The sequence below is a fragment of the Bubalus bubalis genome, chromosome 5 (assembly GCF_019923935.1).
Source record: "Bubalus bubalis isolate 160015118507 breed Murrah chromosome 5, NDDB_SH_1, whole genome shotgun sequence".
Lineage (NCBI taxonomy): Eukaryota > Metazoa > Chordata > Mammalia > Artiodactyla > Bovidae > Bubalus > Bubalus bubalis.
Window position 1 is genome coordinate 51039217 of NC_059161.1, and position 25915 is coordinate 51065131.

Consider the following 25915-nt stretch of genomic DNA (forward strand, 5'->3'; position numbering starts at 1 on the left):
TACTTAAATCTGTATGATAAGTTGGGCAGAACTAATACAATTGTGTAAAGTTTAAAAATAAAATAAAATTTAAAAAATAATAATAATAAAATAACTTTTCATCAAGCCCCCCCCCAAAAAAGAATATCAGATATGATAAATAAGATTTATAGGATAAGAATAAAGAAAAAAGACTATACTAATCTTTCTTTTTAAGTTTACATTAAGAGACATCTGATTAATAAAAATAAATGTAATGTAGATTTTATGACATAGGTGGAAATAAAAGATATGGCAATATCACACAAACACTGTAAAACCGGTATATGTAATTATTCTGCTCTAAGGTAACTGCATGTGTATGAAGTATAAAGTGGGAAGTGGATAGTGCTGGGGATGACATGAGAGGGAGAGAAATAGCATGGTCGTTTTGCTGAGTTGAGAAAACACAGATTAAAGTCAGGGAGGCTGTGGCACCATAAAGCTGTGGTCCATAACTCTGGAGAGGAGAGAGATAACACTGACACAGAATTCCAGGGGAACAGGTAGTGTTTCCCCAGTCCTGCATGTTATAAGCGCCTTAGATTCAAAGCTGGGACTCCTCTGGAGTCTGATGTTCAGCTCTCCAAATTCCTGTGCATTCCAGAATGCACTTGAGTGCTATTTCTGTCTGTATGTGTTTCCCTTGATCTGATTTATTCCTGAAATTCTGTAGAGTCAGAAATTCTTTCTAGTTATTCATTTTTTATTAATCATCTCCAAATAGTTTTTCTTGACATAGTAGCATGTTGGTCCTCCATTAAGAAAGTTATAATGAAGGAATCTTCTTTTTTACTTGTTTACTTTATTTTTATCAAGTGATGTTTACATATTTTAGGAAAACATCACAAAAACAGCATTCCTTTGTCCTAGGTCCTTCTCACCTCCAAGTCTCTTTTTCTACAGACAGACACATACAAATTCTTCAGCTCTTTATTCTGTTGTTTCTTTTATTTATTTTTTATTATTGTATTCATACTACTGTCTCTTGTTATTTAGTTTTAGATATTATTACTAATTTCCCACCATGAAAGATGAGGATTCAGATCTCTTACACCTATCTTAACCAATCCTTACACATCCTGTCTTCCCTGTGTTGTAATTATCACATAGTCTTTCATTAAATCCTGTTCAGTTTTTTAAAAATACTTATACAAATATTATTTATGACTGTGCCATGCTATTTGTGTTATTTGTTTTAATTACATTTCTTTTCTTGAACAGCTCTTTGTTTTCCCCGGACTAAGTGACTCATTTGCTTTGCTTAGTTTTCTGTATAAATCTCACTTTTGTTGTTGTGTCCAACTCTTTGCGACCCTATGGACTGCAGAGTGCCAGGCTTCCCTGTCCCTTACTATCTCCCTGAGTTTACTCAAGCTCATGTCCATTGAGTTGGTGTTGCTACTAACCATCTCATCCTCTATTGGCCTCTTCTCTTTTTGCCCTCAATCTTTCCCAGTATCACGGTCTTTTCCAGTGAGTTGGCTCTTCACATCATGTGGCCAAAGTATTGGAGCTGCAGCATCAGTCCTTTCAATGAATATTCAGGGTTGTTTCTTTTAGGACTGACAGGTTTTTGATATCCTTGCTGTCTAAGGGAATCTCCAGAATCTTCCCCAGCACCACAGTTTGAAAGCATCAACTCTTTGGCACACAGCCTTCTCACTAGTTTATCCCCAAACTCTCTACTACATTTAGGAAATTGAGCAATTCCTTTCTTTCTCAGACACAATGAATAACTTAGTGACTCTCTTGTCTGGAGGCTTGCATACTCTGATTCTAGTCTGTAGGCCCACTGTCCAATAGGCCTACTATACAACTGTCATCCTAGAATTACCTTTCCTCATCATCATGGAATTTAATGTGTTGCTTTCTAGTATTGGATCCTCTGTTTCCTGGATCTCTCTGTGTCTTTCTTCTCGTTTAGTGGTAGTTAAGCAAGAGAGTTCCAGGAAAACATCTATTTCTGCTTTATTGACTATGCCAAAGCCTTTGACTGTGTGGATCACAATAAACTGTGGAAAATTCTGAAAGAGATGGGAATACCAGACCACCTGCCTCTTGAGAAACCTATATGTAGGTCAGGAAGCAACAGTTAGAACTGGACATGGAAAAACAAACTGGTTCCAAGTAGGAAAAAGAGTACGTCAAGGCTGTATATTGTCACCCTGCTAATATAACTTCTATGCAGAGTACATCATGAGAAACGCTGGGCTGGAAGAAGCACAAGCTGAAATCAAGATTGCCGGGAGAAATATCAATAACCTCAGATATGCAGATGACACCACCCTTATGGCAGAAAGTGAAGAGGAACTCAAAAGCCTCTTGATGAAAGTGAAAGTGGAGAGTGAAAAAGTTGGCTTAAAGCTCAACATTCAGAAAACGAAGATCATGGCATCCGGTCCCATCACTTCATGGGAAATAGATGGGGAAACAGTGTCAGACTTGATTTATCTGGGCTCCAAAATCACTGCAGATGGTGACTGCAGCCATGAAATTAGAAGACGCTTACTCCTTGGAAGGAAAGTTATGACCAACCTAGATAGCATATTCAAAAGCAGAGACATTACTTTGCCGATAAAGGTTCGTCTAGTCAAGGCTGTGGTTTTACCTGTGGTCACGTATGGATGTGAGAGTTGGACTGTGAAGAAGGCTGAGCGCCGAAGAATTGATGCTTTTGAACTGTGGTGTTGGAGAAGACTCTTGAGAGTCCCTTGGACTGCAAGGAGATCCAACCAGTCCATTCTGAAGGAGATCAGCCCTGGGATTTCTTTGGAAGGAATGATGCTAAAGCTGAAACTCCAGTACTTTGGCCACCTCATGCGAAGAGTTGACTCATTGAAAAAGACTCTGATGCTGGGAGGGATTGGGGTCAGGAGGAGAAGGGGACGACAGAGGATGAGATGGCTGGATGGCATCACCGACTCGATGGACCTGAGTCTGAGTGAACTCCGGGAGTTGGTGATGGACAGGGAGGCCTGGCGTGCTGCTATTCATGGGGTCCCAAAGAGTCGGACACGACTGAGCAACTGAACTGAACCTCAGAAAGGTTCCATTGGAAGTAAATATTTCATAATCCTGCATGTCTGAAAAATGCCTTCATTTGTATTCTTATACTTGATGAATAATTTTTCTAGACTGGACATAATGTTATAGATTTGAACTTACTCTTCTCTTAGAATTTAGAAGACACTGCGTTGTCTTCTAATTTATTGTTGAGGCATCTGATGCCATCCTAATTATCAAAGCTTCTGTTATACTCTTCCCCCTTATTTGGAAGCCTTTAGGATGTTATGTTTATTTCTGGTGTTCTGAAATGTTGTGATTATATAATTTTGTATGGATCATTATTTATTACCTGGATAGTTGCTTCAATTTTAACCTTTCCCAAAGTTTGTGAGTTTCTGTATTAACTTTCAGCTTGCTTTTTGTTTCTCACATTGAAGTCAAAATTAAACCATTTTAATCTATACATTTATAAGAAGTCAGTTTTTGTGTGGGGATGTCTTGCTGTAATTCTTTTTCTTTCTCTGAAATTGTTTTGGATGTTCTTGGCCATTTGTTTTTCCATATGACTGTTAGGATTATATTATTGGTTTATATACATACAGACACAGATAAACAGCCCTTCACATATACAAGCTTGTAGACCTTCACTGAATTTAGAGTTTAATTTCGGGAAAACTTTGTCTGTAACTTGCAATCTTCCCATCTATGAATATGGTTTCTGTCTTCATTGTTTTAGGTTTCTCTTATTTGTGTAAAGTTTTATAATTATGTTCAGGTAAAGGTAAATTATGTAAAGGTAACTTCATTACCTTTATTTGTTAGATTTGCTCCTAGATACCTTGTGGAGTTTTTTGTTTTGGGGCTATTATAAATGGATAACTTAAAATTTTGCATTTTAATAGTTTGTTGCTATTCTTTAGGACCACAGTTGATTTTTGTATGTGTATTCATCCTGAAACAAGCAAGCTTGCTAAGCTTTTTTTTATTAGTTCAAAACAATTTATAGATTCTATATGTATATTTTTCTGTATAGACAATCTTATAATCTGCAAATAATGACCAGCTTTGTGTTTTGTCCTTTCCAGTCCTTACATTTTTACTTTGCTGTATTTTTTTTTCCTATCATGCAGTCAGTGATCTTCAGCACAGTATTAATGTTGCAGTAATTGGGAGCTTCTTTGCGTTGTTCCTAGCTTTATTGGTGTTTTCCCTGTAGTTTTAAATTAAGTAGTATATTTGCTGTAAGCTTTTGGTATGTATTCTTCATCAGATTAAGGAAATTTCTGTTTCTGATTGCCATGTAATGGTTGTTAATGTTGTACATTCAAATCATTTTTCTGCATCTATTGAGTGGATATCAGAGTGTTTTTCCTGTTATATGATGAGTGACATAGATTGTCCAATGTTAAAGCATGCATTCTTTGAATGTAAATGTAACTTTATCATCAAGTTGTATTGCTTGCTATATTTGACCAAATTGCTAGATTGACCATGCTAAAATTTTATATTGAATTATTATCTGAGATTCATATCTGACATTGATTATATCTGAGTTTGCAGTATAATTTTCCTTCTCAAATTTTCTTGTCTGCCTTGTTTTGTATTTAGGTTGTGTTAGCCTTATAAAATGAACAAGGTAGCCATGTCCCCCACCCTTACCCATTTTGGATCTAGAACAGTTCTTATAATACTGGGATTATCTGTTTCTTATGTAATTGGTGGAACTCACTTTAAATCACCTTTGCTTCAGTGAGGTTTTGTTTTCTTCTTATTTTGTTTGTTTTCCAGGTAGATTTTATACTATTGATTCAAACTTTTTAATGGTTATAGGTCTCTTTGGTTTTCTATTTCTTCCTGAGTCAGTTTTGGTAAGTTACATTTTTTCTATGAAAATTATCTATTTTCTCTGAGTTTTCAATTTTATTTGTATAAAATTGTTCAGATTGTACTCTTTCTAATTTTAAAATCTCAATTACATGCGTATTTCACCCCTTTCTTCATTCCTAATATTGTTTATTTATGCTTAACTTTTTCTTTGTAAGTTTTGACCTAGAGCATTTTACTAAATATTTTCCAGCTTCAGTGAGAATTCTTCTGTGGACCATTAATTATTTAGATATGTGCCTTTTAGTATTCATAGTACAATATTTACTTATTTGGTGTTTATAGAAAGTTTTCTTTTACTGAAGAGTGGATCTATTTGTTAGCAGTTTTTTAGCATTTGTCAAGATTATGTTTTGATTCCTCATGGGCCAGTTCTTTTAACTGTTACATATTTGTTTGAAATTATGAATCTTTTTCTAACTTTTGGTTGCAGATTTCTGTAATAAGATTATGTTGTTCAAAATTTTAATATTCTTACTACCTTTATTTCTTTCTGATCTACTTATTATTTAAAAATCCTTACTATGATGTTGAATTTCTTCATTTTCCCTTGTAATTTTCACAGCTCTTTTGTAGCTGTGTTGTTAGTTACGTATTATTTAGGATTGCTCTTCCATGATTAAAAATCATAATAATCATCTTGGCCTTAGAATCTAGTTTGACTGATAATTAATACAGCTCCCTTAGCTTTCTTTTGTTTAGCATATGCCTGGCATATCTTTCCATCCTTTTTCTTAAAAAATGTTTCTTAGTTTCTATGTCTAGGTGCATTAAACAGATTATTGCTGATTTTTCAAAAAAATTTTCATTTTGGTTTTGTTATCTAGTGTGATAATGGTGCTTTTTGATAGGTGAACTTAATCATTTATGAATTTCATTATTAATTTGTTTGTATTTCTTTCTAGTATCTTGTACTATTTTACTATAAATTTTGCTTATTTGTTTGCATCATTCTTCCTACCCCCTTTCCTGCTTTTTGTTGGCTGGGTCAAATTTTTTTTTATTTCTTTTTTTTTTTCCTTTTTGGAAGTTACACATTCTATTTCAAATATTTTAATGTTTATCTTAAAAATTTTATCATTTATGTAAAATCTAGTTTTCCCCATATTCCTAATCAAAGAAAAAAACTTAGTTTATCTTACATCATATACAAAAATTAGCTCAAAATGAATCAAAATCCTAAGTGTAAGAGTTAAAACTTACATTTAATGGGCAGAGGGAGAAGTTTTATGATAATGGATTTGGCAGTGATTTCTTGGATATGACAGAAAACAATATGCAACAACAAAAATAGATGAGTAGACTACATCATCATTAAAAATTTCTATGCATCAAAAGATACAGTTGTTATAGTGAAAGGGCAGCCTATACAGTGGGAGAAAATAGTTGCAAATTGTATGTCTGACAAGAGATAATTATCCAGAATGTGTAAAGAATTCCTGCAACTCAATAACAGACTAACAACCCAGTTCAAAATACACAAAGGATTTGAAGTGATGTTTCTCCTAAGAAGAGAGACGAATGACTCCACATCACTAGTCAATACAGAAATGCACATCAAAACCACAATGAGATACTGCTTCATACCATTAGGATGGCTACTAAAAAAAAAAAAAAATAACAAGTTTTGATACAGTTGTGGGGAAATTGGAATCTTTGTGCACTGCTGATGGAGATGTAAAATGTTGTAGCCACTGTGGAAAACAGTGTAACAGTTCTTCAAAAAGCTGAAAATAAAATTACCATATGATCTAGCAGTTCCACTTTTGTGTACATATTCCACAGAAGTTAAAGCGGAGTCTCAAAGAGATATTTGTTCACCCATGTTCACAGCACCATTATTCACAAAAGTCAAGGGATGTAAGCAAGTCAGGTGTCCACTATTGGATGAATGGGAAAAAAAATGTGGTATATCCATACATTGGAACGTTATTCAGCTTTAAAAGAACATCCTGATCCATCCTACCTTTTAAAAAACATGCCAAGTGATATACACCAGACACAAACGAACAGATTGTTGTACAATTGCACTTGTATAAAGTACCTAGAGTAGTCAAATTCATAGCAGCTACAGTGGTGGTTGCTAGGGTCTGGGAGGAGAAGGGGATGGGGGAGTTATTGTTTAATAGATTTTCAGTTTTGTAAGATGAAAAGAGTTTTATAAATGGATGGCGGTGATGGTTGCACATCAGTGTAAATGTACTTAATGTCACCAAACTATACATTTGGAAATGGTTATGATGGTAAATTTTATGTCATGGGTATTTTACCACAATTGAAAACAATAATTAAAAAATAAATAAGAAATAAAAAATAGAAAACCAAGAAACTCAGAACATTTTAATCCTAATCACTCCCTAAGTAACTTGTTTTCTGGTATTTTAGTTCCATCTTATTTTTCGTCTTTTGAGTAGTTATTCCTTCCTCTTCCTCCCCCATCTCCTATTTCTATTGCTCCTGCTCATCTTCATCTTCCTCTTTATTGCCCTCTTTCTCCTTTTCTTCATCATTAGTTTATCCAGTTAATCACCACTTAGGTGCATGTTAAAGTTTCCTACTATCTTTGTTCACAGTTGCCTCTAGTGTCACATTCTTTTCTCTGGATTATGTTTCTTGATTCTCAAGTATATCCTTTAGTACTCCTGTTTAACTAAAAGAGTCTATATGTGGTAGTTCACTCACTCTTTGTATGAAAATATCTTTATTTAATCCTCATTTCTGTTTTATAATTTAGGTGGGTGGGAAATATAATATTGACCATTACTTTGTTTCATCACTTTGAAAAATACAATTCCATTTTCTTCTAACCCCCACATTAGCATTAATAATTCTTCAGTCTAATCATCATTTCTTGGGTAGAAAATCTCTTTTTATTCCATAGGTTTTTAGAATCTCTTACCTTTGGTGCTCTCTAGTTTAACAAAGTGTACAGATGTGGATCTGATTTTATTTCTTCATATCTTTTATGTCGACAACTAGTTTTTTCCATTCTAGGACTTTATTTTTTTCAGCTTTTTCATATGCTTTAGATTTTTTGTTATCTAATAATTTTAAACATACTTATTTTATGACGTGGAACTGATAATTTTTTGAGGTCTGATTGTGTTGTTTGGATTTCTGGCTTTTGCTCATAAATGGAATGTTTCCTCATTTAGTTATATTATTGGATTCTGAACTCATCTTTTAGTGAATTGTTATGTGTGAGAATTATATGAGGCCAAGTTTGAGCATGTATCCTCCAGGTAGTTTTGAATCTGTTATGAGAAGCTTTCTAGGGGCACCTAAGCTGATGCCAGTATTATGCCAGTTTCTTGGCTTGAGAATTTCTGAATCACAGAAGTCCTGTGCATTAGAATCCCAAATGGTGGGACTATGTGACCTAAAAGTTATGAATTTCTAAAGGAGTGAATTTTTTTTCATATATGTCACTGTCTTTCTCTGCTGAATGGCAGATTTTGTAATTCACCTTTTTACTTACAATATACCCTTTAGGCCTGGAGAAGGGAATGGCTACCCACTCCAGTATTTGTGCCAGGAGAATTCCATGGGCAGAGTAGTCTGGCGGGCTACAATTCTTGGGATCACAAAGAGTCAGACACGACTAAGCGAATGGCTGACTGACTAACACACACACGCACACACACCTTTTAGGATAAAGATTATATGGGGCAGGCTTTTACTTTAAACCTCAAGTAACCACAGGATCTTTCTTTTTGACCTTATGTATATGTTAAAAGTTAAGTACCTAGAAAATGAACACAATTTCCCAACTGCACTCCTGCTCTAATGCTTATTGCCCTGGTTTCCAATCATTTCTTGATTACATATATCTAAGAATGTCTCTTTATTTAAAGGCTTATTTATATATACATTTAGAAAATGGTTGTTATATTTTATCTAGTATTTTTAAGAGTTTTCAAGAATTTTCAAGTTACTTAATCTCAGTATTGCCAAAGAAGTCTGTTCTAATAATTATTAAGAATGGTACTTTAGGAAATTCAGAATATTAACCATTATTTTATCTTGAGAATGTTCATTTCTTGGTATGTTCTCTAAAAACATATATAAAACTAATTTTCTTTTATTTTGGAATACCTTAAAAGATATGTGCCCAGGATCTGTTTTTAGCTGTTGTTTTCTTAGTTATATCTGTTGCTGCTGCTGCTGCTAAGTCGCTTCAGTCGTGTCCGACTCTGTGCGACCCCATAGATAGCAGCCCACCAGGCTCCCCCGTCCCTGGGATTCTCCAGGCAAGAACACTGGAGTGGGTTGCCACCTTGCCATAATTGTATGTTCTCTGTTTAGACTCAGTGTTTTGAATAATATTTTTCCCCTTTTATAATTTTTTAAATAAATAGTTTGCAGGACATTATTAACATTTATTTAGTTAGATTATCTTTAAAATGTTTTAAACTAATCTCCAAGCTGCTTATAATAGTAGCCAGGTTTGTTTCTGTTTTTTCCCCCACATAATTAATTGTAAAATTTTCAAAGTTCCACTTAATATATGGCAATGTTGGACAGATAATATCAATAATAAGAATGTTCTAATATAAATATTCAATCTGTGGTTTGTGGCTGTGGTGTTCAAATCATGTATTTTTACTCTAAGTGTAGTCAACTAAATAACAGCTATAATAAACATTCTATAGTGTTAAAAATCTGGAGAACTTGTTGGTGTGGTGATTATATATATTTTAACTTACATGCACAAGGAGACTAAATTCAGATAATGACAAAATTGAAGTTGTTATGAAATAGTGCTTATTGTGTTTCTATGTAAATATAAACATTTCTAATTAAAATAATTATTTATTTCTAATATATTATGGTTGATTACTAACAATGTGAACTTCTTCAGGTCCAATCCTCAGTGGCTGTTGGAACTCCAGATTATATCTCTCCTGAAATCCTTCAAGCCATGGAAGATGGAAAAGGCAGATATGGACCTGAGTGTGACTGGTGGTCTTTGGGGGTCTGTATGTATGAAATGCTTTATGGAGAAACACCATTTTATGCAGAATCTCTGGTGGAAACATATGGAAAAATCATGAATCACAAAGTTAGTATATTTTACTATTTTTCACATTAGTGTGGCAAATAATACATATAATAAAATTAAAATGTGATATTTAAAAAGAGAATAATTTTCCAAAAACAATAAATAATCTAATTTCTATGCTAGCAGGGAACATGACCAACATGAGTAATAAAAATCCATAAATTATTTTTTAAAAATCTATAAATTATGCATAAAATTGTTAGTCCTCATCTTGTAATTTTGCAGAGATGCTAATAAGTAGACAATTAAATGATCTCTCCAGTAGAGTAACAAAGATCATGAGCAGACAATTTATCATTACTACTATAGTATCAGTATAATCATGACTAGAATGCATTTAAAATTCTTAATCTTAATAATAATAGATAGATGAAATCCAAATTAAAATAAGCATGGTATACTTTTCTCCCTGTCAAATTGGTAAAGATGAAAAGAAAATAGTACTCTGTGCTATAAATGATCCATTGAAAAGAACAGTGTTAGATTAGACATCATTGATAGGGATGTAAATTGATATAATTTTTCTCTCAAGAAGTCTGTAAGTATTCATCAGCAACCTTAGAAAGAAATGGTTAAAACTTTTGGTTGGGCACCTTCAATATTAAGAATCTACCATGAGGGAATATTCATAGAACAAAGCTATATGTGTGAGAATACTTATCCCAGTATTATTTATGATCATCAAACATTGGAAACAGTCCAGATGCACAGCAGGAAAGAATAAAATTTTAATCCATTTAATACCAAATGAAATAGATTGTATAAGAAGAGGGAGACTCTGATTATCAGTCTCAGAAGATTGTGAGTAATTGCAAAAACCTAGAATATGAATAGGAATATCCCATAAAGGGAGTGCTAATCTGTTCTTTTTAATTTGTTGTGGTAATACAATTATAATTAATTGCTATATATATATATAGTTGTTGTTAGTTGCTAAGTCATATCCAACTGTTTTGTGACCCCATGGACTGTAACCCGTCAGGCTCCTCTGTCCATGGGATTTCCCAGCCAAGACTACTGGAGTGGGTTGCCATTTCCTTCTCCAGGGGATCTTCCTGACCCAGGAATTGAACCCAGGTCTCTTGCATTGCAAGCGGATTCTTTACTACTGAGCCACTAGGGAAGCCCCAAATATATATATATTTTATATATATATATATATATATATGTTAGTTTTGCAAAGTTGATGCTTTTCTGTCTGGCTGCAAAGATAATCAAGAGTTTGAAAACAAGAAATAGCTCCAAAGTTGTCAATAGCATGTAAAGCATTTCTGATAGAAGTCATTGTACTGTAGCATGGTTGTTGAGAGCACAGATTCTGGAATCAGTTTCAGTTCAAATCCTAGCTCTACCATTGATTATGTAACCTTGAGCAATTGTTTTAACTGTTTCTTTGTTTCCTTTTCTATAAAATTAGAGTAATACAGTGGCTCTGAGGATTAAATGAGCTAAACAAGTAACATACTTCTAGTAGTACATGTTACATTCTTTACAAATGTTTAGTATTAATCATTAGTGTGTGACTTATATGAATGTTATCATATAATCAATATCGTAATATTGATTATGATTTCATAATATCATAATCGTTATCATAATCAGATATACTATTGATTATGTAAATTCTATTACATTTAGTGAATTCTTTTTATTTTGACAGCATTTAAGGTGTTTTTACATTTAACTTATTCTTTCTGTAGTATATATATGACTAAGTTACATATGAAAAGTTCTTTTAGGAAAATGATTCTTTTAAATTTATTCTTGAATCTCCTTTAGTGTCAGTACTTTGTACCAGTACATATTTATTAGATATTTTAAAATATATATATATTTAAGGAGGTCAGTGTTAGCATCAACCTACTTAGTAAATTAGTGATTTATATTTTGTTTCTATTATTCTCTATTTAGGAGAGGTTTCAGTTTCCTCCTCAAGTGAGTGATGTGTCTGAAAATGCTAAGGATCTTATTCGAAGACTCATCTGTAGCAGAGAACATCGACTTGGTCAAAATGGAATAGAAGACTTTAAGAAGCACCCATTTTTCAATGGAATTGATTGGGATAATATTCGAAACTGTGAAGCACCTTATATTCCAGAAGTTAGTAGCCCAACAGATACGTCGAATTTTGATGTGGATGATGATTGTTTAAAGAATTCTGTGAGTATGATTGTTTAAAGAAGTTCTGTCTCTCTGCTTTAAAAAAAAAAAAATGGTTATAAAGTAATTTTATAGGCCACCTTACCATTTATCACTTGAACAGTTGTCAGGGAACATGTAGACCTTGAAAAAAACCGCTTGCTTACTGAATGAGATCTGAAACAAGAGGGCAGAGCATCTCCTTGTTCCGCTCTGGCTGGGAACATGTGTGTAGGGCAGTGCAAATTTTTGTTTGCTCTGCAAATATCTGAAAATAACTACAAAAGTATTTGTGAATATTGGTTTGGGATTACAAATAAATTTTAACAACTAGGCAAATCACATATATGGAATACATGAATAATGCTTGTACTCTCGGTATCCATCAGACTTTAAATCTTTCCTTTCTTTTTATTAGAATTCTACAGTAGCAGTGTTTATGGTCTAAATTTTTTAATCACTAAACGTCTAGACCAAACTTATCAGTGTTTGTAAATTGTTGACAGTGAATTTTTATAGCCCAGTCTACAGTTTATAGTTACTCATTTTTTACCAGATGTTTCTTCCTCCTTTAGGAAACGATGCCCCCACCAACACATACTGCCTTTTCTGGTCACCATCTGCCATTTGTTGGTTTTACATATACCAGTAGCTGGTAAGTTTGAAAAGTTAATGTGATTTGGATAATTTAGAGCAAATTAAAAATGAATTGAGGTTTTAAAACTATAATGCATAAGAGAGCCTTATAAGTAAAAAAAATATTTTTTTTAATGGATTGAAGCTGCTTCTAGGAAAACTTAGACATTACCAAGTGAATAAGACATATTAATATAAGAATCTTAACTCATTTTGGGGGGAGAAAGACTAGAACACAGAGAGAGCTCAGAATCTGTTAGCAATGGAACAGGAATTAGAAGAGTCTTAGGCTATTGAAATATTTTCTAGGTTCCAAACATCAGTCTTTCAACCCATCGATCTTAGCCCTCTTTCCACTGACCCTCATTCTACTTGTATCTCTTTCTTCCTTGTGAAAGTTAAAGTCGCTCAGTCATGTCCATCTCTTTGGGACCCCATGGACTATAGAGTCCATGGAATTCTTCAGGCCAGAATACTGGAGTGGGTAGCCTTTCCCTTCTTCAGGGTGTCTTCCCAACCCAGGGATGGAACACAGGTCCCCTGCATTGCAGGCAGATTCTTTACCAGCTGAAGCCACAAGGGAAGCCCTGTTTCCTCCTTACCATTCCTTAAACTTCATTGAGAATGATTACAGTCACTCCTTGGGTGCTTCTCAGTTCCTGACTATCTCATTCTATGACATTGGTTTTGCTAAGTTACCATTCCTTATTACAACTCGGTTTTCTGCCTGTACCTATATGCAGTTTAGATTGTCTAGAGAAAAATATCTGAGTACTCTTACTGATCTCACTTTAAGTTTGTGATTACCAATCCCAAGTGCCCCTTGTTGCTGCCTGGCAAATATACTGTATTACCCTAGTGTATTCACTCTTTACTCTCCTAGGTAACTATCTCCTACTTTATACTTTGCCTGTGAAACCTCTGTCATTCTTACTCTCACCTGATGACCTCACTTCCCCTTTCACAGAGAGATTGGAGCTGTCAGCAGACAGCTTCCACAAGCCGCATCACCTCATTTACAGCCTGCATACCTCTAGACCCATATACTCTTCTTTATGTGTATGACTATGTGAGATGAGCTCCCTACCTAGCGCCCATCCCTTCTGTTCCTTCTTGCCTACTCTAGTGTGTTACTGTTAAATCATAAAATTTCCCCTTTGTGTAATTTGCATAACAGACCATTTTCATCAGCTCACAAAATGTAGGTTTTTCTTTCATCTTAAAGCAAAATAAAAAAATCTCTCTTAATCCAACTTTCTTCACCTGCTACCAACCATTTTTATGCTCTTCAGTACAGCAGAATTACTTCAAACTGTTGCCCTGACTTTGTCCATTTTTCTCATCCTCTTCTTTCTTGGTACCATTCCAGTCAAGTTTGTGCTCCCATCACTTGACACAAACTGATTTTTATCGATGTCACTGCTGGCCTCCCTGGCGCTAAATTTGATGGTCATTTCTTTGGTCCTAGTCATCCTTAAGTCATCCTTATTTGCCTAGTCTCATTTCCTTGCCACAGCTCCTTTCCATTACAACACTTTCCAGAACACTTGCCTCATTTCTCCTTGTCTTTCTGGCCACTCCCACTCATTCTCCACATCCCTCCTAATATCCTGTGGCTTGTGGCTTCGTCTTTGAATCTTTTCCATTTACTTTCTGATGCTCCCCTAGGTGGTATTTGCTGATGACTTCTAAAATGTATATTTCCAGCTGAGGCCTCTCTTCTACTCAAAATCTGTCTTAATCACCTACTTCAGATGTTCATAATGTCATTTCTTATATTTCTCTGAATCTGTCTGATTGATTCTGCTAAATGATAAGTCAGAGTATGTCACTCACCTGTGCAGGACCAATCCTCACTGCCCCCACCTCCAGTGGCTTCATATCTTAACTCCAAACAGAGTTCTTATGAGACCCAACAAGGCTCACTTTCTTTCTCATTTTATTTCCTACTACTCTTGCCCTTGCTCACTTTGCAGCCCCACAGGTCTCCTTTCTGGCCTGTGAACATGCCAGAGAACTCTTGCCTCAGGACTTTTGCACTTCTTTTTTTCTTGTATTAGGTTTATTTTATTGAAGTACACTTGATGGTGTGTTTGTACTTCTACTCCATTTGCTGGGAATGTCTTTCCTCTCATATTACCTTGACAGGGCCATTTATTTTTTCTGGACTTTTTCAAGGTTACTTTCTGAGTAATGACTTTCCTGACCACTTTATCTACATTTTAATTTACTCCCCCTCAATACCTCATTTCAAAAGACAGAAAGGGGAAATGAAGTTGCCTGCCTTTCCTGTTTTTTGTTTTCTTCTTAGCCTATTAACACTGCCATGTACTGAGTATTTTCCTTGTTTGTTTATTTTTGTCTCTGCTACTGGAGTAAAAGCCTCTATATGGGCACATTTTGTCTGTTCCGTTCACTGCTGAGTGTCCAACACTTCAAATGTTTTTAATTAAATTGTATTGAATTAAAGCATTTCACTTAAAAATTTTTAATCAAAGGGTATAGTTGATATACAAGTTACAGATATACAGTATACTAATTCACACTAAAGTTATACTCCATTTATAGTAATTATAAAATATTGGCTATATTCCTTGTGTTGAGCAGTGTATTTGCTTATGAAGCATTTTATGTAAGTAGCTATGAAGGCATTTTATAATTCCACAGAGGACCATGGTTGGTGCTTTTGATTGCTGTTTCACTTAGGTGGTCACATTGTTTTAAGCTACCCGTAACCCTTCAGCAAGCTTCATTTTATAATTTATAGTTACTAGAATAAATTCAAGATAATCAGGACTATTTAAGTTTTTATTTTCAAAAATGCTTCTAAGGAATTCTCTGGTGGACTTAGGACTTGGTGCTTCCGCTGCAAGTAGCCTGGGTTTGATCCCTGGTTGGGAAACCAAGATCCTGAAAGCCATGTGGCACAGCCCCTGCTTCTAAAAGGTTGTTTATGGTGATTTTGAAAAAAAAAAGTATTTTGTAATCATTCCAGATGGCTAGCTGTAACTAGATGTTCAGATCCATGTTTTAAATGAACAGTTTCAAAAGGTTATCTTTTCAGACTTATTTCAGTGTAAACCCATATTTCCCCCTCCCCCCCTTTTTTTTCCAGTGTTCTTTCTGATCGAAGCTGTTTAAGAGTTACAGCTGGTCCCACACCATTGGATCTCGATGTTAATGTGCAGAGGACTCTAGATAACAACTTAGCAACTGAAGCTTATGAAAGAAGAATTAAGCGCCTTGAGCAGGAAAAACTTGAACTTAGTAGAAAGCTTCAAGGTAAATATATTTTAAAGATAATGTTTTCCCTTTTTGTATTGGACTCACAGTGTAGAAACTGTTTATTGTAAGTGATTGTTTTATCTTGAAAAGAACTTTTTTTTATTAAATGGAAAAATGAAATTTATGCAGAATACAGTATAAATACAGTATAATGCTGTGTTGCTGTGCTTAGTTGCTCAGTCACGTCCGACTCTTTCCAACCTTATGACTGTAGCCCACCAGGCTCCTTTGTCCGTGGGATTCTCCAGGCAAGAATTCTGGAGTGGGTTGCCATGCCCTCCTCTAGGGGATCTTCCCAACCCAGGGATCGAATCCAGGTCTTCCGCATTGCAGGCAGATTCTTTACCATCTGAGCCACCAGGGAAGCTCATACAGTTTAATACCACTCACGTAAACTCACAAAACTAACAGTAAACAACAAAATAGCATTTGTTTCCCCCACGTACATATTTATGTATATAAATCTGTGGGAATAAGTACCTCTGAGGAGAAGAAAGTAGTATTCAATACTACTAATGAAAACTGAGCCCTTCTCATCCTATAGTAGCACTTTTTATAAGACTCCCTACCATATTTCCTCAGTCCTTAAAAATTCTAGCTTCTAGCGAACTGTCCTTCTCTACAGTGTCACCCCTGTTGTAACATTTAGTGATTTTAAAATGCACGTTAGGGAACCTTTTCATATTCTGACTTCTTTGTTGATTCTTCACTTTCAGTGAGCTTGTTCTCCACCCTACCTCTGCCACTCCTTCTGGTGGTAGTACGATATATCTTAGATTACAGTGTCTAAAATGCTTTATTAATCTCAATTTCAAGCAAACCTTCTGTATATTCCTGCTTGTAATTTTCTAGTTAACTCTCTCTGGTGTCTTGTGTGTTGTCCTTCAATTCCACCGTTACCTATAATTCTGTCACCCTTTCCCTATTCCCCTTATACCGTCAGGTCTCATTCTTGGTCAATCTTAATTATACCCTTACATACACTCTTAAAGCTATTGCTCCTCTTTCTGTTAGTCACACTCCTTTGGCAGAACCCCAACCATGTTTAAATACTTTGTATATAACTATGTGGCTGAAAGTTGCTTACTGAGAACACACAGCATGCCAGCTAATCCCACTTGAAATTCCTGAAAAGTAATCTCAAGTTTACTAAGATCTTGATGCTGCCCAGCAATCCCACTTTTTTTCCTTAGTTCATTTCTCTAGCCTGTGTTGCAAAATCCAATGATTATTTCCTTCATTATTAGGCCTTCATCTTCTAGCCTATCAGAATTTAACCAGTTGATCATATTCCTCTCCTGATAGCACTTTTTCTTGGCTTTTGGAACACTTTATCTCCTGGTTTTATTTTTCTTAATAAACCAACTGTTTCCAGTCTCATTTGCTGATTTGTCTTGAACTCAGACCCTTCAAACATCTGTATTCATTTTCTTTAGATGTATACCCAGAAGTGGAATTGCTGTATCTTTAAGGTAGATTTATTTTTGAATTTTTGAGGACCCTCCATATAGTTTTCCAGAGTCTATAAGGGTTCCCTTTTCACCACATCCTTACCTTCACATGTCTCTTCTTAGATACTCTAACAGGTGTGAGGTGATATCTTATTGTGGTTTTGATTTGCATTTCTCCCATGATCAGTGATGTTAAGCATCTTTTCATGTGCCGTGTTGCTCATTTATAATCTTCTCTTTGCAGAAATGTTTGTTTAGTTTTTCTGCCCTTTTAGAAGTCACATTGCTTGCTTCTTTGTTATTAAGTTGTATGAGTTCTATATATAGTTTGGATATTAACCCTTTATCCAGTGGACAGTTGCAAAAATTTTCTGCCATTCTGTATTTTTTTTCTTTTTTTTTGCTATACAGACGCTCTTGAGTTTGGTGTAGTCTACTGATTTTTTTCTTTTGTTGTATTTTTGACATCATATTCAAAAAAATCATTGCCAAGGCCAGTGTTAAGGAGCTTTTTTTTTACTACATTTTCATGTATGAAACATATGGATCTTACGGAAGTCTTTGAAACATTTTGAGTTAATTTTTGTGAGTAGTATGAGTTAGAAGTCCAGTTTCAGTGTTCTGCATGTGTTTCTCTGGTTTTCCCAGCACCAGTTGTTGAAGAGACTGTCTTTTCCACCTTAGGTTCTTGACTCCCTTGTCAAGTATCACTTGACTGTATGTACTGGGATTTAACTCTGGGCTCTCTACTCCATTGGTCTCTGTGTCTGTTTTGTGCCAGTACACTACTATTTTTAACATTATGACTTTGTAATATGGTTTGAAATCGGGATACTTCCAGGTTTGTTCTTTTTTCTCAAAATTGCTTTCAGTATTCAGTGTTTTTCGTGGTTCCACAAACATTTAGGATTGTTTCTTTTATTTTATGAAGAATGCCTTTGGTATTTTGATGCAAGTTGTGTTGATTCTGTAGATGGGTTTGGTAGTATGTATATTTTACCAGTGTTAATTCTTCTGATCCATGAACATGGGATGCTTTCTGTTTGTATCTTCTTCAGTTTCTTTTAGCAAAGTCTTGTCATTTTTATTGTACATATCTTTCACATCCTTGGTTAAGTTTATTCCTGAATAGTTTCTTGCTTTTGATGCTATTGTGAATGGGATAGTTTTATTTTATTTCTTTTTCAGATATTCATTATTTGTGTAAAGGAATGCAGCTAATTCCTGTATGTTAATTTTGTATCCTACACTTTACCAAAATAGTTGATTGGTTCCGGAAGATTTTTTGGTTGCCTCTTTGAGATTTATACCTATAAAATTACATTGGCAAATACTGACAGTTTTACTTCTTTGCAATTTCAATACCTTTTATTTATTTATTTATTTATTTTGCTTAATTGTTATAGCTAGGAATTTTAGTACTATATATTGAATAAGAGTAATGAGAATGGCCATCCTTTTCTTGTTCTGGACCTTAGAGGAGAATCTTTCAGTTTTTCTCCATTGAATATATTATCTGTCGGTTTGTTGTATATGGCCTTTACTGTGTTGAGTTATTTTCCTTCTGTACCCAGCCTTTTAAGGGTTTTCATCATGAAAGGATGTTGTATTTTTTAAGATGCTTTTTCTGCATCTATTGAAATGATCGTGTGATTTTTATCTTTCAATTTATTAATGTGATGCATTACATTTATTGTTTTATGTGTGTTGAGCTATTCTTGCATGCCAGGGAAAAATCTCATTTGATCATGATGTATAATCCTTTTAATGTGTGCTTGAATTTGCTTTGCTAATATTTTACTGAAAAACTTTACATCTATATTCTTCAGAGATATTGGTTAATACAGTTGGCCCTTGAACAACACAGGGATGTGTGGCACAAGCCCTGTGTAGTCAAAAAGCTGTGTATAACTTTATAGTTGGTCCTCTGTAACCATGATTCTGCATCTACAAGTTCAACCAACTGGGGATCATGTAGTACATATTTACTGAAAAAAAAATTGTGTATAAATGGACCTGTGCAGTACAAAGTGGTGTTGTTCAAGGGACAACTATGGTTTTCTTGTGGTCTCCTTATCTGGTTTTGGTATTAAGGTAGTTCTGGCTTCGTAGAATGAGTTTGGAGGTGTTCCCTCCTCCTCAGTATTTTGGAAAAGAGGAGGATTGATGTTAATTCTTCTTAAAATGACTGGTAAAATTCATCAGTGAAGCCATCTGGTCTTGAAATTTTCTTTTTGGGAGGTTTCTGATTATTGATTCAATCTCTTTACTCATTATCGGTCTGTTCACATTTTCTAGTTTTTCATGATTCAGTCTTGGTCAGTTTTGTTCCTAAAAATCTGTTCACTTCTTCTAGGTTATGTAATTTCTTGGCATACAGTTATCCATAGTAGTCTCCTATGAGCCTCTGTATTTCTATAGCATCCCATGTAATGTCTCCTCTTTCATTTCTAATTCTATTTGAATCTTCTCTCTTCTTTCTTAGTCTAGATGAAAGTTTTGTCACTTTTGTTTGTCTTTTCAAACAACCAGCTTTTAATCTGATTGATCCTTCCTGTAGTTTTTCTTGTCTGTTTCATTCCTTTCAGCTCTAAACTTTATATTTCATTCCTTCTGCTAACTTTCAGTTCAGTTCAGTCGTGTCCAGCTCTTTGCGACCCCATGGACTGCAGCACGCCAGGCTTTTCTGTCCATCACCAATTCCTGGAGATTGCTCAGACTCATGTCCATCAAGTCAGTGATGCCATCCAAGGGCTTAATTTATTCTTCTTGTTTAATTCCTTGAGATGTAAAGTTAGGTTATTTGCGATATTTCTAATTTTTTAATATATGCATTTTTTTACAATAGACTTTCTTCTCAGAACCGCTTTGCTGCATCCCACAAATTTGATAATGTCATATTTCCAATTTCATTGGTTTTGAGATTTTTTTTCTCTTCATTTCTTCTTTCACCCATTGGTTGTTCAGAAGTATGTTGTTTAGTTTCCACATGTTTGTAGATCTTCTCACTTTCCTCTTTTTATCAGTTTCTATTTTCATACCATTGTGACCAGCAAAGATAATTGGTGTGATTGCAGTCTTTTTATGTTTGTAAAGATATGTTTTTTGTCCTGTCATATGATCTGTTCTGGAGAATGTTCTGTGTGCACTTGAGAAGAATGTATATTCTGCTGCTGTTGTATGGAATGTTCTATATATGTTTGTTAAATCTATTTTTCTAAGATGCTTCATTTCCAACATTTCCTTGTTGATTTTCTGTTTGTATAATTTATCATTGCTGAGAGTGGCCTACTGAAGTCCCCTACTATTATTTTGTTGTCTGTTTCTCTCCTAGGGTTTGTTAGTATTTAATATATTTTGGTGCTCTGCTGTTTGGAGCCTGTATATTTACAGTTGTTATATCTTCTTGATGTGTTGACCCCTTTATCATTATAATGACCTTCTTTGTCTTGCTGTTTTTGGCTGAAGTATATTTTGTCTGATATAAGTATGGCTACACTCACTTTGTTTTGCTTTCTGAAATATTATCTTCCATCCCTTCACTTTGAGCTTTTTTGTGTTGATAGAGCTGAAATGACTCTCGTAGGCAGCATATAGTTGGAACTTTTTTTTTTCCAGTCATCCTCTTTGTGCCTTTCGTTTGGTAAATTCAATCCATTCAATCCATTTAGGGTGATTATTGGTATGTAAGGACTTATTACTACCATTGATCTTTTGCCTTCTGGTTATTTTGTGTCTCCATTGGGTTTTTTCTTCTTTTTTTGTCTACCTTTGTAGATGATTTACAATGGTGATGTGCTCATTGTTCCCTTTTTTATGTCATGTCTCTCCTCTAAATTTTTGCTTTGTCTTTACCATGACATCTACATAAGTATCTAATTGATAAACTAGTCCTTTTTCTGCTGATAGCAGCCCATCTTCCCTCACCTATAGAGGTTTCATCAGTTTACATCTCCTATTATATTTTCGATGTCACAAATGGTCACTTTTTATGCTGTGAATTTGCTACCAAATGGTAGTAGCTATAGTAAGTTTTAATGCTCTTTTCCTTTAACATTTATGCTATAATTAATTAACACACTATTCTAAAACACAGTTACAGTTTTCTAATTCTGACTGTATTTGTTACCGTGATCAGAGCCTTGTGTACTTTCATCTTTTTTGTTTCCGCTTGAAGAACGCCTTTCAGCATTTGTAGCGGTGGTGAACTCTCAGCTTTTATTTGTCTAGGAAAACCTTTATTTCTCTTTCATATCCGAAGAATAACTTTTCCAGGTAGGGTATTCTTGACTAGGAGCTTTTATCTTTCAATTCTTTGAGTATGTTATTCTGCTCTCTCCTGGCCTGTAGAATTTCTGCTGAGAAATCTGCTTATTACCTAATGGAGATTCTTTTGTAGGATACTTTCTTTTTTCCCCTGCTGCCTTTAAAATTCTTCCTTTAGTATTGACTTTTGATAGTTTTCATTCTAAAATGTGTTGGAAAAGATCTTTTTGCATTGGGACAGCAGGGTGTTCTATTAGCTTCTTAGAATTGCATGTCCAGTTCTTTCTCCAGGTTTGGGAAGTTCTCAGCTATTATTTCATCAAATAAACTCTCTGCCCCTGTCTCCGTCTCTTCTCCTTCTGATATACCTTTTATTCTTATTTTTACTTTTTAAATGCAGTCTGATAACTCTTGTCAGTTTTCACTTTAAAAAAAAAAAACTTAGTTCTCACTCCCCTTACACCCGAATCATTTCTCAATTCCTGTCCTCCATATGGCTTATTCTTTCTTCCATCTGATCTGTTCTACTCCCAGTGCTTTCTAATCCAGTATTGCTCTCACTTATTGAGTTCTTCAGCTCCAGAATTCTTGTTTTGTTCTTTTTTGTAGTATCAGTCTCTCTAGTAAATGCTCCTTCTATTCGTTAATTTTATTCCTGACTTCACTGAGTTGCCTTTCTGTGTTTTCTTGTAGCTTGTTGAATTTCTTCATAATTATTTTGAATTCTTTATCAGTTAGACTGCAGTATTCTGTATCTTTGAGACGGTTGCCTAGAAAATTGTCATTTTCCTTTTTGGATACTATATTACATGGGTTTTCATAGTGTTTCATGAAATGTGTCTCTGCCATAACATTGAAGTAGCAAACACCTTTCTTTTTAGGTGAAGTTTTCCTTTGACCCTTAATTCAGCAGATTGGCAATCAGAAGCCGTTCTTTTGCTTTCCAAAAGGTGGCGCTATAGCACAAATTTTGGGTTTCTCTTCCCAGAGCTGACTCACCACTAAAGTTAGGAGTGTGTGCATGGTAAAAGCTATTGGCAGAGTCTAGGAAGTGTATGCTTGGTACCTGGACCTTTTTGGTGGAAGAACCCACAGGTTTGTGGACAGACAGCAGGAAATGCATTCCTTCATTTCTCTTTGCCTGCCTTCTTTCCTTTCTTACCCTCCCCCTCCGCTTCAGAAATCCTCCATCTGTGGCCCTCATCACAGCCACTTTGCTCTCACTCATCACTTTCACTTTCTACCGCCTCTGCTCGAGAGGTCACTGCTGCCAGTACCTTGGATCTGCAGCCTCCTCCAAGGTCCAGTCCACCCACTTTCAGATGTGGGTGCAGTGCAGAAGCACTTTTGTTCAGCTGTGGATATCCAATTAATTGTAAATTGAAGTGGGGAGGAAAAAGGAATGACTCACAGGGATATGATACTGATGTCACTCAGTTTTGACTTTTAAACGGTGATACGCATAAAGTGGACAAGCATTCTAAGGTGTACTCCCTATAAATGTTTGTATTCGTGTACCTTTATGTAACCTCCACCCCAATCAGTATATAGAACATTTCTTGCATAGCGTCAAGTTCCATCATGCTCTCTTCCCAGTTTGTAACCTACAACTCTGAAGTAAACAGTATTCAGAATTTTTCAGCATGAATTTTACCTTTTCTTGAAGCCATACAGTATCTACATTTCATACAGTATGCATCTTCATACAGTATATTGTCTTTTGTGTCTGTTTTTTTGACAACAGGGTTTTCCATGTTATGTGTATATCAGTAGTGTGTCCTTTTTTTAAAACTGCTGCTTAGTATAGTATTACATTGTACATAAATACTAAACAAATTATCCAATGTCTGGATTTTTCTGGCTTTTATTAAAAAATAAAACAGATTGGATGGCTTATAAACAACAGAAATTTATTTCTCTGAGGCCTGGAGGCTGAAGTCTAAGATCAAAGTGCCAGCATGGTCAAGGGAGGTTTTATAGCCAGTGCCTGCTTGCTGTGCCCTCACCTGAGGGACATGGCTAGGGAGCCCTGGGTTCTTTTTATAAGGCACTAATCCCATTCTTGCAGAGAAGGTAATGGCACCCCACTCCAGTACTCTTGCCTGGAAAATCCCATGGACGGAGGAGCCTGGTAGGCTGCAGTCCATGGGGTCGCGAAGAGTTGGACACGACTGAGCGACTTCCCTTTCACTTTTCACTTTCATGCATTGGAGAAGGAAATGGCAGCCCACTCCAGTGTTCTTGCCTGGAGAATCCCAGGGACGGGGGAGCCTGGTGGGCTGCCATCTATGGGGTCGCACAGAGTCGGACACGACTGAAGCGACTTAGCAGCAGCAGCAGCAGCAATCCCATTCTTGAGGGCTCCACTCTTGTAACTATAACTTAAACACCTCCCAAAGCCCCACCTCCTTATTGCATCATTTTTGAGTAGGATTTCAACATAGGAATTTGTTGCGGGGGGGTACACAGATATTCGGAGATCAGCCCTGGGATTTCTTTGGAAGGAATGATGCTAAAGCTGAAACTCCAGTACTTGGCCACCTCATGAGAAGAGTTGACTCATTGGAAAAGACTCTGATGCTGGGAGGGATTGGGGGCAAGAGGAGAAGGGGACGACAGAGGATGAGATGGCTGGATGGCATCACTGACTCGATGGACCTGAGTCTCAGTGAACTCCGGGAGTTGGTGATGGACTGGGAGGCCTGGCATGCTGCGATTCATGGGGTCGCAAAGAGTCAGACACGACTGAGCGACTGATCTGATCTGATCTGACACAGATATTCAGACCATTTCATCCAAGGTGTTGTTGTTGAACATTTGAGTTATTTCCAGATATTGACTATTTTAAACATGGTTTCTGTGAATGTTGTTATGTATTTCTTTTGATGGTCATATGTACTTATTTCTCTTGGATATCTACCTAGCAGTAGGATTTCTGCGTCATGGGATAGTGTATTTTCAGCTTTAGAAAATGTTGCAAAGAGTTTTCAAAAGTGATTAATTGCATCAGTAGTTTCGCTAATAATGTATGAGTTTCACTTACTGTATATCCCCATCAGAACTAGATATTGTCAGCTTTTCAAAATTTTAACCATTCTGGTATCTGTATATTGGAGTTTTGCTATGATTTTAAATTTGTATTTTCCTTGTAGGTAATAAGGTTGATATCTTTTCATGTATTTACTGTCTATTTGAATATTGAATATTCAGTCAATATTCAGCTCCCTTTTTTTCCATTAGGTCTTTACATGTCTTTTAAATAAGTTTTATTTTACCACTTCACAAACAGTATCAGACCCTTATAATAGCCCTTTATGTTATTGTTTTATAGTTTACCTGTTTCTGTGTTGTAAACCTTTCAATACTTTTATTTTATTCTTGCTTTATACTCATTTATTTATAAAATAGCTTTTTATTTACCCACATGTTTACACTTTTTGTATTCTTTATTTTCTCCTGGTGATCCATGTATGCATCCAGAACCTTTTTTATTTAGTCTGAAAATTTCCTTTAGTGTTTCTTATGATTACATGTGTTGTGACTCAATCGCTCAGATTTTGTTTGTCTGAGATGCCTTTATTTTGCCTTCATTTTTGAAGAATATTTGCTGGTTTAGAATTCTAGCTTGGAAGGTGTTTTCTTTCAATGCTCTACAGATTTCATGGCATTGTTTTCTGATTTCCAGTATATTTGAGAAGTCAGCTGTTAGTCTTGGTTTCTTAAATATACTCTAGCTGTTTTTAAGTATTTCTCCTTAACTTCAATTTCAAGCAGGATGGCTATGATCTACCTGGTTAAGTTTCTTTGTATTAATGTAAATCCTGTTTGGGATTCACTGAGCTTCTAAATACTTGATTGATATCTTTCATCAATTTTAGAAAATTCTGTTCATAATCTCTGAATATTTCTTTTGCTCCATTCACAATCTCCTCTCCTTCTGGGACTCCAGTTATATATATCTTAGACTGTGTCCCTTATTCCTTTTATTCTCAGTCTTATTTCTTCCATTGTTAGGTTTTTTTGTGCTTAATTCTCTACAGACTTGCCTTTAGGTTCATTTGTCTTGTCATCTGCTATATCTGTTCTGATATGATATGAATCCATTCAATGAGTCTTAATTTCAGATATGTCCCTTTTAGTTCAGGAATATCCATTTGCTTTATTC

General features: G+C 35.3%; 1 protein-coding gene across 18 annotated transcripts in view; it reads left to right on the forward strand.

Annotated features, from left to right (window-relative positions):
• CDC42BPA (CDC42 binding protein kinase alpha) overlaps positions 1 to 25915 on the forward strand; it is a 297113-nt gene that overhangs the window by 151396 nt on the left and 119802 nt on the right. For all 18 annotated transcript variants that reach the window (XM_044943085.2, XM_006062426.4, XM_044943088.2 and 15 more), the window contains 4 exons: positions 9773 to 9973; positions 11885 to 12133; positions 12688 to 12767; positions 15864 to 16030. In XM_044943085.2, coding sequence (XP_044799020.1) covers positions 9773 to 9973; positions 11885 to 12133; positions 12688 to 12767; positions 15864 to 16030 — 697 coding nt within the window. The remainder of the gene's footprint in view (positions 1 to 9772; positions 9974 to 11884; positions 12134 to 12687; positions 12768 to 15863; positions 16031 to 25915) is intronic.